This window comes from Cryptomeria japonica, chromosome 3 (genome assembly GCF_030272615.1).
Source record: "Cryptomeria japonica chromosome 3, Sugi_1.0, whole genome shotgun sequence".
NCBI lineage: Eukaryota > Viridiplantae > Streptophyta > Pinopsida > Cupressales > Cupressaceae > Cryptomeria > Cryptomeria japonica.
Genome location: NC_081407.1, coordinates 177831183 through 177848077, shown reverse-complemented (window position 1 = coordinate 177848077; position 16895 = coordinate 177831183). Strand labels below are relative to the sequence as shown.

General features: G+C 34.8%; 1 protein-coding gene across 2 annotated transcripts in view; it reads right to left on the bottom strand.

Moving 5' to 3' along the window:
- Nucleotides 1–3906: 3906 nt before the first annotated feature.
- Nucleotides 3907–16895, bottom strand: part of LOC131048568 (uncharacterized) — a 180503-nt gene continuing 167514 nt past the window's right edge. For both annotated transcript variants that reach the window (XM_057982567.2, XM_057982568.2), the window contains exons 31-36: nucleotides 12851–12939; nucleotides 12368–12450; nucleotides 12035–12150; nucleotides 11763–11848; nucleotides 11547–11646; nucleotides 3907–4287 (exon numbers count right to left, since the gene is read on the bottom strand). In XM_057982567.2, the coding sequence (XP_057838550.1) occupies nucleotides 4222–4287; nucleotides 11547–11646; nucleotides 11763–11848; nucleotides 12035–12150; nucleotides 12368–12450; nucleotides 12851–12939 (540 nt within the window). In that variant the 3' untranslated portion in view covers nucleotides 3907–4221. The remainder of the gene's footprint in view (nucleotides 4288–11546; nucleotides 11647–11762; nucleotides 11849–12034; nucleotides 12151–12367; nucleotides 12451–12850; nucleotides 12940–16895) is intronic.

Genomic DNA, 16895 nt, shown 5'->3' with positions numbered 1-16895 from the left:
GTATATCTTCTACATTCTGAAATGCAACGTGTGAATAATGTAACCACTTTGTTGAGGACTATTAATTGGAAACGACTAATGAGTGTATTAATCTGTGTGAGATGTACTTTTCTACCATTTCCTGAAATAAAATTTACCATAAGCAAGCTTTCATTCCAATAGTCTTGCCACTTGTACATGACTCACCGACCTCAAGATCTCTCATATTAGCAACTTCTCATTGAATATTAAATTTGTGCTATCATCCATATTTTTCTTCTTCTAACAAGCGAAGTGTTTTCTATGTGAAAAGGATCACTTAGAATCTTAGAGCAAAATTTCATGCGTGCAAAAAAGCAAGTTTCTAATTCCAATGGATATGCAATACACTTATAGTGAAGGTGTGACATGTTTGTTATATTAGTTTTTTTCCCCAAAAACCAATGAAAAATTTGCCTTAATTATTCTACAATTTTTATGCAATTGAAAAACATTTGCCAATGAAATTATTATTTTCCCCATAAATAATGGAATATTTGCCTTAATTTTTCTACAACTTTCATGCAATAGGAAAAAATTCACCAATTTAATTATTATTTTCCCCCAAAAATAATGAAAGATTCACCTTAATTTTTCTAAAATTTTCACGCAATAGAAAAAGTTTAGCCAAATAAAATTATTTTTTTTCCCAAAAAGAATAAAAGATTTGCCTTAATTTTCATAGAATTCTTATGCAACTAAAAAACAATTCACCAACAAAATTTAATATATTTTTCTTTAAAAAAAAAATTGCCAAAAAAATTAATATTTTCCTCCAAAATAATGAAAGATTCGCCAAAATTTTATACCTTTACCTAGGGCAGTGGTTTCTTAAAATTATCCCTAGGGTCGTACCGCCTTCAAAAATTTGCATCTCAAGCCTCAATTATCAAAATCGGATGAATTATTTATCAAAATTCGTCTCCCAACCTCCCTAAACACAACATGGGGTTTGTTTTGTCCCACAGGGTCAAATACAAAACTTCACCCCCAAAACCCCCATAAAGAAAATCCATGGAAACCCATTTTGAAACATTTTTTTTATAAAACCATATCTATAATAATGCCCACAAATTTACAACCCCAAAAAATGCAACAAACCCTCATATCTTGCTATGTCCTACACTCTTTCATGCATTTCATCAGTTCAACATAGGGTTATAACAACAAAAACCATGGCTCTAATACCATTTGAAAGGAAACTTGTAGCCTCATATAAGACAATTTCCACATATCTCAATTGAGATATCAATCAAATAAATACAAAAAATCCATATGCAAAGAATAGACAACATACCCATTGTAAAGGGGGGGATTTGATTTGGCAATTTCCAGCATAGAAGGAGAAATCACCAAATCAGTTTTCAGTGTGATGGGGAATTGGCCTTTACATTCAAAAGAGGGGAGGAATCCACTAGATTCAATCACAAATCATATAAGCACTAAATACTAAGTGGATTGATAGATTATGATGTGTTTTTCCTTCATTTGTAAATTGAAATGTTGATTTAGGGCTAAAGTGCTAAAATTGAAGATAAGACTAAAAAAATATTGAGCTATAGATGCGAGATTCAGTCATGCACCTGGATCTGAGAGATATGAGTTGATTCGGATCTGCCCTATGAAAATGCCCTGAAAAAGAAGGGATTGTGGCATTGCCTTTTGGTCCTCAGAATTCTTCGCACATTAAAAATGGTTTGTTTTGTCTCTATGTCTGAAGCTTATTTCTAGAAGTACAGTTGCACACATGTTTCTTGCACATAAAAAGAAAGGAAAATAAGTTGGGAATAGGGGCTTGCCTTAGGTCAAACCCCAATTTTGGAATTAACCATGAAATTGAGATAAATGTAAATGAAATGACTGAAAGGAAATCTTCTTTCGAAGAAGATGTTGAATTATGACTGAAATTGAAATGATTATACTTTCTTGTGAATTTTTGCTTGCCTCCACATGTAATTAGGGTTTTATGAAATAGGATATAGATCTCCACTTCAATGCTTGAATCTTGATTTCATTGCTGCTCCAAAGCTTGAAGACTGAAGATGCTCAATTGCTCTTGAATGCTTGAGTGCTTGATGTTGTGCGTGTGCTCTTTCTAATTGATGGATGTTCAAATGAGAGGGGAAATCCTCTTTATATACCTGTCTGTCGTATTAATTGGCTAATTTTTTGACATAGGCCGACACAGAGAGGAGAATCCCGCCCAAACTTGAATTGGGAAAAAGGGTTTAAAAAGGGCCCAAAATGAGGGGAACCAAAGCACCCTGGTCCTACCCTATTTTGGGGCTAGGATCAAGTGCAAAACAAGTGTGAGATCGAAAATTTTGACATTTGTGATGTGCAAGAGCATAATTAGGTCTTCAATCAGGCCAAGGGGTGCAAACACTAAGGTGAAGACCCAAATGCGGTCAAAAATTGAAAGGGGTGCAAACACTAAGGTGAAGACCCAAACGCAGTCAAAAATTGAAAGAGGTGCAATTTTAGGATGCTACACCCATCAAAGATGACACAAGATATACCCTAGGAAACCCTCATGAGAGAAAAACTCAACCTCCAAAAATATCTATCATCCATTTATTATCAACAATGCAACATTACAGATACATCATGAAAGCTTTCAGAACCTCAACCATCAACAAGCACTCCATGTGAATAAGCATGTAACCACACGTTCTATGCCATGCTTTTGACCTCCAAAAATGCTAAACTTGGCTCACCCAAACAATTACCCTTGTGCTTGCTTTTATAGAGACAAGCTCCCACAAAACCACCAAGTGGCATTACATCAAAATCGTATGATGCACCTTTGGCAATCAATTATTAAACGGATGCACTTCATGAACTAGGAAATATTTATTTGGCTATCAAAGGGTAAGGGATACATAAATCTACTCCATCAAATTCCCCTGGAAATCTCATCCAACCTCGAACTCTTTTTTTTTACCCTTCAAAAATTTGACTTGCATTAATGTAGGGCAAGCCTAGCAAGGTTTGATGCAATTCATCATTGCAATACCCTTTCTTTTTTCACCCTTCAAAATTTTGACTTGCATTAATGTAGGGCAAGCCTAGCAAGGTCTGATGCAATTCATCATTGCAATACTTGCCCATTTTACTGCTAGGCAAAACCAAATGGACTCTCTCAATCCTTCTTAAAATATTTTATCAATGGCAGGATCCAGAGATAAATTCAAATCATTAATTTTCTTCACATCGTTCAGATTTCATCTTCTACAAGACATCTAGAAAACAATTCTCCATATAGTTGAGCAACTTGTCCTATTCATATGTACATTATTTTCATGATGGGTTTAGCAGTGGACTTGAAACATTGGAACATAATATAAATAACTGAAGCAATCAAAGAGAATAATAACTCTACTTTGTTCATGCTTGTACATGATTTTGTATATTATAAGTACTTTTCCATCAATTAAAGATGTAACTATCTGTGATTGACTCCATAAATTAAAGATTGTCATTAGTTATAACCTTGATGGGTCCTGTAACTAATTTTTGCGATTGTCATATGGTCCTATAGAAGAGAGCTTTCTAGTATTGACTTGTATGACCATCATGCAAGGGCAATAAAATATCTAAAGCTTTTTATGTGACAGATGTAGCTTGGCTAAATAATAATTCATTTGTAAACCAGCAGTTATTGTCTAGATTTCTTTATAATGTAAGAGAAATTTCTTTCACACGGGTCCTTTTGATGTGCAATTAAATGACAAAATTTAAAATTATGTTGATTCTGCCATGAAACGCTTGATCAGGACTCCAATTATATTGCTTGCTTTTCCTTGGCATAATTGATCATATATTGGAAGCATGCATCAAGAAATTTACATTAAATGTACATGTTCATCTTTACAAAATCATACAAAATCAGTGGAATCTTTTCAATAAGCTATATTACTCGTAGTCATACTGTAACATGAACGAAAATATGAAAAGAAATTCTGATTCACTTTAGGCAAAATTTGGTATGTCATTTTTTCCCAAAATATTGGCGGAACTCACACAGTGAAGAATAATGAATACATAAAAGTGTCTCTCGCATACCTTTACATTTTCCACAAAAAAATTGGCAAGCAATCAACCTGCTGTCAAAACTAATGAAGAAATCATTGATATCATACAAACTGGACGTTTTAATTGCAAGGCAACAATAATTGTCTCGCCTCCAGCATACAGCTATTGCTACATATATTGTGCCAGCCACTGTTTGCACATATCCAACACTGGAAGTGCTCCACTTTTTAAAGCCTGCAAGTCTCAATGAGTTGAATGATCATCAAAAAAAGTTTTCCAATTACATAAAATGAAAAATATATATATGCGAAGATTATGAACATAGAAATCATTGTCATGCATTCATAGTTTCAAAAAAAATTATGATTAGTGTTTTTAGATAAGCAGCTTACACATGCATGATATTGTAAAACAGACACATTAAGTGTTTTAAATTTGTAGCAACTTGCTTATGTTTCTTTGTGCAACTTTAAAAAATTTATGCCACTGCTAGAAAACCTTCCTTGAAATGTAAAGAAAACATTGTAGTTTTTTAGATACTTTCCAAATTTTCCTCAGAATATTTTCTGTTTTTTTTGAGCAAATTGCTACCTAGGGGTAGCTACCTTTCATTAAAAGCAAAGAAAATTACATAGTCAAGTACATAGAGAATGAAATAAGGTCCAGATAGCCTCTATGACTTCCGCAGACCTCTCAATCTGGTCATCTGGGAACAGACTCCCATTGAACTCCATGACCGAGCTATAAGTCTCCATGTTTCTTTTCACTCCATCTCTCAGAACCTTCACTGTGTCCACCATGTGCTCAGAACATTTTCATATGTATTTATTATTCATAAAAACATATCCTCGTGTAGAACTATTTTCTTTCACCAACTTTTGAATGTGATGTAGTCTAAGATACATGTGTACAATGTCTTAGCAGATAGATGAATTGGAGCTCTTTAGAACTAATAAAATAGAAAAACCCGTATTCATCCAACTTTAAAATAACACACACACATACCCACACACACCACAGGCTAAATTAACTGTTAAGGGGTTCCGAAATTCTCTTTAAAGTAAAATATCTCTCTTTCCATATATATTATATATATGAATAAAATCTCCTAAAGCATAAAAAAAAACCTACAGAGCAACTTAAAAACAAAAGGAAAAAGTCTTAAGACGTGTTGAAAGGCATTACAGGGATCAAATAGATTGTATAAAGGAGGTTCATCTTTCCAAGCCAAATTTTTTTTTTAAATTAATTTCCAAGCTTACTACAATTTTTTTAGACATTTTATGTTAGCATTCCAAAGTATGATTCATTTTTAATTTTTTAACATTTCGTAAGGCATTACATTGTTATTTAATATTTATTTTTTGATTTATGTTAATGTAACACGGGATCACATTTTTGTACCTGTTTATATTTGTTTATTTTAAAAGGTATAGGTAATGATATAGTTTATAATGGCTGCTAGTTCTAGTCCAAGGGGCCTAGGGCAGGAAAGACTTTCAAATTTGACCGAGAATCTCTCTTTGGCAACGTGTTGCCATGATTGAGTAGCTTCACAGAGGCACAAGTTATCTTTGGCATTATAACCAATGCCATAACAAGTATACAGGCTCATATAGTTGAATGAATGCTCACTTTTGTGCAATGTTGGCTAAGGAATCAGGACTCACTTAGGGCCTGCCAGGGCAAAGGAGCAAATTCTCTTAAGTATCAAAGAGCAAGAAGAAAAAAGCACAACCAACAGAGAAAAATCCAAATTCCATCCTTTAAATAAGAAAAGATCATACAAACTACTTTCGAGGCCATCTTTTGCTTTGTCAATAATAATTAGAGCACATCCTTAAATTGCAACACCAAATTATAAAAACAAAAGCCTCTTTATTTCCAACAAAAGAGGTCCATTAGAAATAGAATTTCAAAATCAAACATGGGGCACTATAGATGAGCACACTGCACATTTCATTTATGCTGATGGGCATCCTTTCAACCTTGTGAGATCACTATATTGGTCAAAAATAGTTAACACCTAGTCAAACACCTGCAGGTTATATAGATCCTAGCTAAGAAAGGTGTGGCCACCATATTGGCAAAGGAAAGAAATTTTGTAGTGAGATCTCTGAAGTCAGCCAAGGATTCACAGGTCAAAATGGGACTGCCCTTCAGTTTTTTATGGATAAAAGGTTTTTAAGAACATGCCCTTCATTAATGGCATTGGAGTGTTCCCTCAAGGAGTATTTTTAAAGGTAATAGATTGCGACAAGCAAAAGAAGGATGCAAACTTCATTGGCAACATCATCACAGACACAATAGACATGGTGCTCAAAACATTGTCCAAGTCAAAACTGGCAACACTTAAAATTACAAGACAACAAGTTTATAGGTGGAGGCAAAATACTAGCAAATCTTTTGGACACCATGTGTGCTCTAGTCACTCAATTTGGTGATGAAAACAAGATTGGTATATAGATCAAGTGGATCAAAGAGATCTACAAAGGTTGAGATTCAAATGCTTATGACAAACAGCCATATATCGTAAAGCCATTTTCAACTACTCCAAGTTGAATCCCTCTGAATCTCTGCTAATCTCTATTTGTTTCTGTCCTGGAATGTAAATTCCGTAGGCTTTTGAAGTTTCACCGTAGCCCACAAGTATTCCTCTCTTGCCAGAAGGTTCCAACTTGGTCCTTTTATCTTTAGGTACATGAACATATACAGGACAACCAAAGATTCTCAAATGACTGACTTCAGGTTTAACCCCTGAAAAGGCTTCTTCTAGAGTCATATTCTGCAATATCCGATGAGGACATCTATTCTGAACATATACTGTTGTTCTGGAAGCATCTGCCCAAAGAAAGGTTTGCAAGTCTTGGTCATGAATCATGGCTTTAGCTGCTTCAACTGTGTACCTGTTCTTTCTTTCTGCAACCTCATTTTGTTGTGGGTTGTAAGGGACACAAAACTCCCTCTTAATTCCTGCCTCAATGCAGAAATTACGAAAGTTTGCGGAAGTGTATTCACCCCCATCATCAAACCTTAAGACATTAATTCTCTTCCCAGACAAGTTTTCTACTTGCACCTTAAACTCTTTAAATCTATCTAGGACTTCTTTAGACTCTTTAGACCTTAAAAAGTAAATCCAAGTCTTCCTAGAGTAATCATCTATGAAAATTACATAATACAAAAATCAACTTAGGGAAGCCATTGATATTGGACCACATAAATCAAAATGTACAAGATCTAATATATCTTTTGACCTACTTTCACTACTATGAAATGGACTCTTAGTATTTTTACCCATAGCACAACCTTTACAAGTGCCATTATGCTCATGACTGAGCTTAGGCACACCTTTAACCATCTTCTCCAATGATGGGAGGGCCCTGAAGTGCAGATGAGCAAGTCTTCTATGCCATAGCTCACTAGAATTGGAAGAGTCATGTAGAAGTGCTTGAACTGGACAAATGGAAAGCTTGTATAGACTCTCATGCCAGTTCCCAATCACACGTGCTGACTTGATGCTAGAGTTCTTTGGCCAAGCAAGAACTTTCCCTTCTGAAAATGCAACTTAATAACCTTTGTCTTCCAAGGCTGAAATGGAGATAAGGTTCCTCTTGATTCTTGGCATGAACAAGATATCACTTAGATGAAGGGGGATGCTAGATTCTAAGTTGAGAGAGGTAGATCAAGAACCTTTCACGGAGCAGCATGCATCATCTCCAATTATCACTTGAAGATTGGTCTTTCTTTCCACCAAATCTAAAAGATGTTCCCTATAACTTGTGATGTGTTGAGAGGCGCCACTATCAATCAACCAAGTGCTGCTATCGGTTGGAACATTGCTTGATAGGGCAAAGATGAATAGAAACCCTTCTTGGTTGTTCCTTGATTCCTTTTGAGGAGATACTTCACCAACATCTGCGATAGAAGCATGTTGCTTTGGCCTTGTCAAACAATTTCTTGCATAGTGACCATACTTGTCACATCTAAAACACTAGATGTGAAAGAGATCTTTCTTCTTCTTAGAATTAGGTGTGGAAACTGAACTTCTATCTCTACTTCTCTTATAGTTGCCTTTTCTCCCATCTCTTCCTTTCTTATTTTAAGTTTGAGAGGCTAGAACATGATTGTCTACATTGTAAGAGCTTCGGCCATTTCCTCTCGTAGCCAACCTAGACTCTTCTTGGATACAATCAGCACGAAGACGATCAAACTTGGGAAATTTGGATCTCCCAAGAATACTTTGAATGAATGGTTCCCAAGATTGAGGAAGACCATTCAATGCCAACATGACTAGATCTTTTTCCATAACTTGATCTCCAATGGCCGCATAGTTGATCTCTTAGCTCAGAAATCTTCATGAAGAATGATATGACGGTTTCTCCTTTCGCCATCTTGATTTGACGAAGTTGTTGCCTTAGAGCAAGAGCTCTACTAGTGTTGTTGATCTCATAAAGTCCTTCCAAGGTCTTGAACATATCTCTAGCAGTTGTCACCTTGGAAATAAGTGGCACTAAATGATCCTTCATTGAATCAATCAACATCTTCTTGGCCTTTATGCTATTCTTCTTCATTTGAAGTTTCTCAGCTTCATCGGCTGGTTCAGACATTGCATCTTTTTCTACGAACTCAAGTAGATCATTTTCTTCTAGTGCAATTAGAATTCTATATTTCCACGAAGTGAAGTTTGATGCACCTTCAAGCCTATCCTCGACTTTAAGTTCATTCACCATTTTCGCTTGCTAAGAATTACTCCTTAGAATAAGAATAAATTGCTGCTTATAAAGAAATCTGATCAAGATCTTCTTCACAGTGGCTCTGATACCATGTTAATTTTATGATCAGATTAGGAGAAAGCAGATAGAAGATAATTCAATCAAATTTGCACAGCATATACCCTGGGAAAACCCTCCAACATGAGGGAGAAAAACCCAGCAACAAGTATCTTATATTATATATGTCAAATAGTAAGATGTGTCTACAATCTGAATCGCTTCACTCCTTGAAGCTAGATAAGTACACTTGATAATACACGGTCTGATCTGAATGTGCAGATTGTTGTGTGTACAAATCGATAATCTCAGGATGATCCACGGACTGTTGTAGAGGATATACGAACTGTTGATGGAGATATTTGATCTTCCTTAGGAGTACAAACTGTTGTATTTATTCATTGCAAAGTGAGTAGAGTAGATCTCCTTTTATATCCTAGTGGAGGTGACCCTTCACCAAGGGTCGGCTCCCTTCAAACCAATGCTACCTTTCATTAACCATACGGTGACCTTTAAAAAGGGTGGCGGACTTTCCCAAAAATCACCCCCCCTTAATTATTATATTTATTTACAAACAAATGAAGTTGCACATCCATAATATTCGGCCAACCCCAAATGTGCAAAGCTGAAGGCTAATTGCACATTTGGTGGAATCGGCCCAAGGATACTCCCATAGATACATATGTCAACAAGAGGTATGGTCCTTGATGACCGTTTTTGGGCTGATATTAAATTTCTTGTGGACTTTATTAGGCCCATATGTGAAGTGATTAAATTTGCAGACTCAAACAAGCCATGTTTGGGAGAAATTTATGAAGAAATAGATTCCATGTGTGAAAGAGTCAATAAAATAGCAGATGCAAAAATATTTCTTTATATCCTTTGATAGAAGAAATGTTACATAGGTGGAACAAGCTTAACACACCCCTTCATTGTGTTGTCTATGCCTTAAATCCTAATGGTATAATATACAAAAGACCAATAAGGGGGCTCCATACGAGGATAGAGGGGTAATGAAGGGGTTTTAAGTTGCAATTAAAAAGATTTATGGTAGAGGTGAGGATGCTTCAATTATGAGGACTCAATAGAACAAGTTTTCATGGGGGCATGGTTATTTTTCTTCATTGGAAGCTTTATATGGTATGCAAGCAAAAAAAAAAAGACCCTATAGAGTGGTGGTGGAACCATGGGTGTGAAACCCTTGAATTAAAATATTTTATAATAATATTGCTCTCACAAGTAGCTAGCTCTTCATCTTGTGAGAGAAATTCCAGTACTTATGGTTTTCTTCATTCACTAAAGAGGAACTGATTAGGGTTAAAGAAAGAAGAGAACCTGGTGTACATTCATTGCTCACTTCATCTTCTCTCATGTGCATCTTGGATACATAGAGGGTCCTTCAGCAAAATGGGACCACATTTCACTTGATGGAGAAGTTGCACTCATTGTGGAGGAAGTGGTTTAAGCATATGGCCTTAATGAATTACCCCCAATTCTACTACCATCAAAGTAACCTCAGTTTGAGAAAGATGAGTATCTAGAGAGCATCATAGCTAAGGACCTTCATATAAATGATCAAAACGTAGAAGAGTAGATGACAGATTTCTGATTTTTGTTTTTGTTTGTGTATCAACATCAAATTATCAAGATTTTTAATTTCAATATGTATTACAATAATTTGATATGCAATATGTAGCGTGAACTTTGAACTCCTTGACACAATGACATTTGACATTTGTTTATTTAAACTTTAAAGTTAATGTTAAACTTTACCACTGTTCTTGTTTTGAAAGTTCATGTCATGATATTTTCTGAAAATTATTAAATTACATTAAAAAAAATGGCATCTCCAAGTACCCCCATCTCCTATTTTAAAAATTAGTTGTATTGGAACTGGTACTAGTACCATACCCATCTCTTGCTAACCTTGTCTATTATTTAAAATTTAAAATTTAATATATTTATTACTTGTGTAAATATATTTTAATTTATTTTTTTAACATATTTATATTATAATGTATTTAAATTTCATATAATTTATTATTTAATATAATAGTCTTATTTTTATGGATTTATTATTTATATTTTTCAAATCAAATTGTATATAAGACGAATTTAACCACAATTTTTTTTTCCTGAATTTTTCCTTGTTAAACTTTATGTCAATTTTATTTTTGCCGAACATGAACATGAACTCAAACCTTACATATATACTAAATTACCAACAAAGCATACAATATCTGGGAAAGGATATTTATGTGCTTTCCCAATGCTGAAAATAAGTCAGGGATGTATTCTTATAGGTTATGAATAGAAACAAGTGGATTTTTTAAAATTAATATATTAACGACTGCAGTTGAAGACATGTTACATGTGTTTGTGTGTGTGTGTAAAACTGCACTCGGTGCTTAACATAGTCATGATGCATAGGATGGCCATTGAATCAATTAGTATATGCAAACTTTTGGTTGTTCTCTATGCTACGTTTTCTAATCATGCAATTTATTTTGTATTAACTCTTTGCTTGTACTGTAACATATTCAGTCCGGTACACAAACAGACATAAAAGCTTGATTTGAATAAGAAAACCACAATAATCTAACACAACGTATTAATCTACTTGCCACTGGTGATAGATTAAGTAAAAAAAATGACATGACAAAAAGGAATTGCTTAATGGTAAATGACAAAGTCTTCTGGGAGAATTTTCAAACCAAATATTACCTGGTGAGCAACATACTGAACATCTGCAACATTTCCACTTCGAGAAGCAATCTGAAAAGCACTTTTTAAGCGACCACACACAACACATGCCAGAACTTTCCTGTATTATGGTGACAAAGAAAAATATGATGAGTTTAGAGAGGCAATCTTGTCAGTAGAGTAAGTCACTAATGCAGATGAAGCAAGAATAGCAGATTAAAACAGTCAACGGAATACCTGTGGCTGCTAGAGAGCATATCTATAAGTTTATCTGGGCGCTCTCTGTGTCTATTGGCAAATACATTTATAGCTGCCCCTAACACCTGCCGTAGACAAGCATATCCACAATTATCATCAGAACATCCATTTAAGCCTTAGAATAGCACCATGTTCTTTATCCTTCCACAATTTGAATGGCTTGAGTCAAAGATATTTACCAGCCTAAATAATGTCATTTCATTGGAAAATCATACAATAGCATGATCCGAATAGAGACATAACAGCTTTACCTGATCCCAGTCGTCCTCCTCAATAGTACCCTTAATGTTCTTTAGAAATTCAGTCAATTGATTTCCTTTCTTCCTCTCTGCAAGTGAAGCTGCAACACCAGCATAGATGTGGACAGCTGCATGAAAAGTGAATTTGCAGTAAGTATTTGAAGAACAAGAAGAATATGTAGCTTGAAACAGGGTGTAATTACAAATGAAAACTTTATCCAGATTTTGTTTCTAGAGTCAAATATTAAATTTGATGGATTGCACACCAGCTGCTTAATATAATTTACAATGTGAGGACATTTTCCAGGAGAGTCAAAAAAAGATGTGCCTGAGATTGACTCATACCGGGAAGATTGAATTCATAGATTATTTGAAAAGCTAGATCAAAATTCCGCTCAACAAGAGTTTCAGCAATTTCACATCTTCGTCTGCACAAAGTAATTGGCAACTATAAAAATGTCCAAAATGCGATGAAAAAGGATTAACTTTTACAAATTTGGCATATGTCAAAACATAACAGTGAGAATACAAGGATATGCAGAGTCAAAGTATCAGATTCATTCTCATACCCCAATATGTTGTAAATTAAGGTAGATTGAACATATCGTCAAAACACAAAACACAAAAATAGAAAATACACATCAATCACACAACTATCATGCCAACCTTCATTGAATGATGTGTGAACATTAGTTAGTTCTTTTTCAAAGATAAATTTGATTAGGCAACTATTTAAATAATTTTTTACACATTCTAAATTATAATAAAGTTCTCTGTGGGCATTAAAATAGTTCTAAAAATCTGGTTTGCAAGTCTAAGGTTGCAAACCTGAATGTCTCAGAATCATTAGGATTTCCAAATAGTGAATGCTTCCATGGTGGGAATTCTGCATCACTGAAACACCGAACTACATCCATCTGCAAGTTTGATTCCATTACAATAGTTAATACTTGCCCATACAAACGCAACTGGTTGAACTATCAGATTGTAAAGGAAAGCATCAAATTTTATGCTTTAATTTAGAATGTGTTGTAAAAAAACATCAAAAATTCACATCTTGCAGAGAAATCTTTTTCAAGCTTTAAAGAAAGCATCATAGACATTTCCCTGCACAAAGCAAACTAATGGCCTTTTTAAATTACAACATTTTATCCTGTAACACCAGTCTTTCTGTCCTGGGTACTATTATAATATGTTTCAGTCTTGACTTAGTATCCGACATTCTATGAATAGGAGCTCAGGCATTAGGCCATTTCAAGATAGGAATATAATATAGAATTATAAACATTTTCCATGTATATCCTCTGTAAAGTGCTCTAATCTGCATAGTCACATACCTACAACAGAAAAAAAACAGAAAGAATACATAAAAAGAAAAGAACACAAGATATGCAGACAAAAAATTATGAAACGGAAACAATAAGACAGCAAAGAGAGCCACTCAACACACGGGCACACAATCCAAATCACAACATACACGTTCATGTTCAAGTTTGGAGAGGGAAAAATTGGAACAAGTTTGTCAAGCCATAGAAATTGCATAAGAAATTGTGATCACTTCAAATAAGATCTATATGAATTCTGTTTTTTATTATTTTAATTTAAACAAGAAGATAAATAATAAATTTAAGAAAAATCAAAGACAATCTCTAATACAAAATATAAGTTAGTAAATTGAAAAAAAAATTATCAAAAAATATAGGAGCATAAAATGTAATGAAAAATAATATTAACAATTTTAAAATACTTATAATTAATTTATCATAAAATTAACAAAAAAGAATAAGTACTATTTAAATAATTATAAATAAAATAAAAATAAATATGATTCTGGAATCATTGTTTAAGGCATAGTTCTAAAAGTTGTGATTTGTCAAATCTCTGGAAACCCAATTTTGAATCCGGAATGGCAATTCAGCAAAACGTGGGAAATTAAAAAATATACTTAAATCATTAGCTCCTTGAAACTTCAGAGTACTCGCCAAAACTCAACAAGACTCACCAAGATTTAGCAAAATCTCACTGAATACTTGGCAAAACTCACCAAACACTAATCAAGATTCAACTATGCAAGTTAATGTGCAATTTACAGAACTAGCTGAGTACTCAACAAGTTTTGAAACTATGGTAAAAGCCAAAGGTATGAAACAAGAAATATCTTCAAATATCTTCAACTAGTGGTTTCAAAATCTCCTATCATAGGCAAAATCCCTTGTTTGGCAATTTGAAGAATGTTACCTTATTCACACAAGAAGGCAAAGGAATAATCAATAAAGCTGCAAACTATTTGACAAACTTGAGTCTTTCAACCAGTTTACTTGGCAAAACTTGGCCAAGTTAGTTAATGTGTAGTTTACTCAACTACAAAAATAATTCACAAGTACTCATGCATTAGGTAAGTGCTTGCCAAATTTTAAAATTATGGTTAAAAGCATGTTGAAGGGCAACACCTTCAAGTGGCAGCTTCAAACTCTCTTGTTCAAGGAAAAATCCTTTGTCCAAAGATTCAGAAAAATGTGACCTTATCCACAGAACAAGCGAAAGGAAAATAAAGTTGCAGATTAGTTGAAAAACTCATCTTTTGGCTAGTTTCCAATAGTTCATTGGCGACAGTAATAGTATATTGGATTTGGGCCATTTAAAGGATCTACACAATATCCGATGGAACAAAGTTCAAAAACTCGGACTCGCCACAGACTCGGCAAACCAAAAATTTGGACTTGGACTCAGACTCGGCAAAGATTCACGAAAGACTCGGCAAGGACTCGGCAAAAAATAAAACCGTAGTTTTGCAAAAAAACATAAAGAAATTAATGCATTTAGAGAACATAGGAGCCATAATTGAAACATTACACATGTCATATGATCTACAAACGCGCAATATTTGAAATTTGAAATACTAAATCTAAATACCCAGATTTCTTCAATGCTAATTATGTTGTTATATGGAGCCTAATCAGACTCGGAGGTTAAATTTTCACTACTTCCATCAACGCAATTTCCCCCTATATTTTTCGACAGAGGTTTGGGGGCAGCTCCCCCAATTTGGGGTCAAGGGGCAGCGCTCTTTGTGGCGATACAGGGCGGGGTCGAGGGGCAGCACACTGCGAGGCCAAAAATACTTTTATTATTTTATATAGGCATCGGGTGTTATTTCTCAATTGGCAAAAAAACCCTTCATGAGATATTTCACTCCCTCAATTACACCAAATGAAGGCAAAAAAATAAAAATAAAAACTCACTTTTAAAGGTTGCATGACGTTTTTTCTGGGTCGTGTGAGTCGATCGAAAGACTCGCAAGTCCGTGCAAAAGACTTGCGCGAGTCCTTGCAAAAGACTCACAAGTCTTTCAAATGGACTCGCCTCGCGAGTCCTTGGCGCAGCTCCCAACAACTCGTGAGTCCGTGGCAAGTCTGCAATTTTTTGAACTATGCTATGGAAGATAGAAAATGACATTACAAGAATGGGACAATCTGATTTTTCTCTATCTCTGTCCAAATGGTTATCCCTTTCATCTAGTGCTTTTCAGTTGTTTATCCTTGCTCCCCATCCTTTCCGCTTCCCTTATGGGGTTTGAACTCCTTGCTTCAAGGCCTTCTCCTCTCTAGCTGCTATTCTTGTGTTCCTTACCACTTTAATGCTTTTCACTTTTCCATCTGCATAGTGTTGTGACGTTTTCACACATCGTCCCATTGCAAATGGGGACCCCCTACTTTTTAGATTGTCTTGGTCTTTTGGTTGTGTTTCTCTGGGTCTTTTTGCAACAATATCTTCAGTCTCCTCAATTTGGAAGTGTTTTAGGTGAATTTGATCAAGTCTGCAAGTCATTTGAACAAATTCAGCTAAGTCTAGAACTCGTTTGGTCCATTTTGAGGTTTTACCTTTCAGACTAGATTTGAGGTCTTTTCCTTAGGGTTTTAGAAAAACTAAACATTGCATTGGAATCAAGACCCTTCAAGGAAGCTACCAATGAAATTTGAGCCAATTCTAAGCAACTTTCTATTTTTAGAAAGTTCCCATCTTTTAGGGATTTCATTGCCTCCCAGAATGTCTTTATTTTGCCAAAAATTAAACTTATATTTTTAGCAATATCTATTTTTAGTAAGTGTCGTCTTGCCTCGATTTGCCCTAATTTTGACATTTTGAAATACATACTATTCTTAGTAAGTCTATTTTTGGCAGGATCTTCACAGGCAGGGGTCCTGACATTGAAGACTGAGCATTCCTAAATACTTGTCTAAATCCATAAACTCTGAAAAAGCAAGCTTTTGAGCAAGAAATAGCTAAGTCTGGATAGATTCCAGAAGTGGAAAGCATTGGAAATCTTCCAAGGCAGAGAAAATCCACTTCAATTCTAAGTATAGCATCCTGATCTGGAAATGAGCAAAAGAAAATTGACTAAGTGTTGGAAATTCCTTCCTTCAAGATAGAATTCTTGGAAAAGTGAAAAATTGACTAAGTGTTGGAAATTCCTTCCTTCGAGACAGAATTCTTGGAAAGTGAAAAATTGACAAGTGTTAGAAATTCCTTCTTTCAGGACAAAATTCTTGGAAAAAGTGAAAAACTGACTATGTTAGAAATCCTTCCTTCACGACAAAATTCCTGGAAAAAGTGAAAAATTGACTAAGTGTTGGAAATTCCTTCCTTCAGGACAAAATTCCAAGAAAGTGAAAAATTGACCAAGTGTTGGAAATTCCTTCCTTTAGGACAAAATTCTTGGAAAATGTTAAATTTGGCTAGGGATTGAAGAAATTCCTTCCTCGAGAGTAAAGTAGAATCAAGTTCAAGATTGGGCACCAAAATGAGGCTAAGGAGGAATATTTCCTCCACATCAAAATTCCTTCACCATGGAGAAAATGTGCTCTAGGAAAGG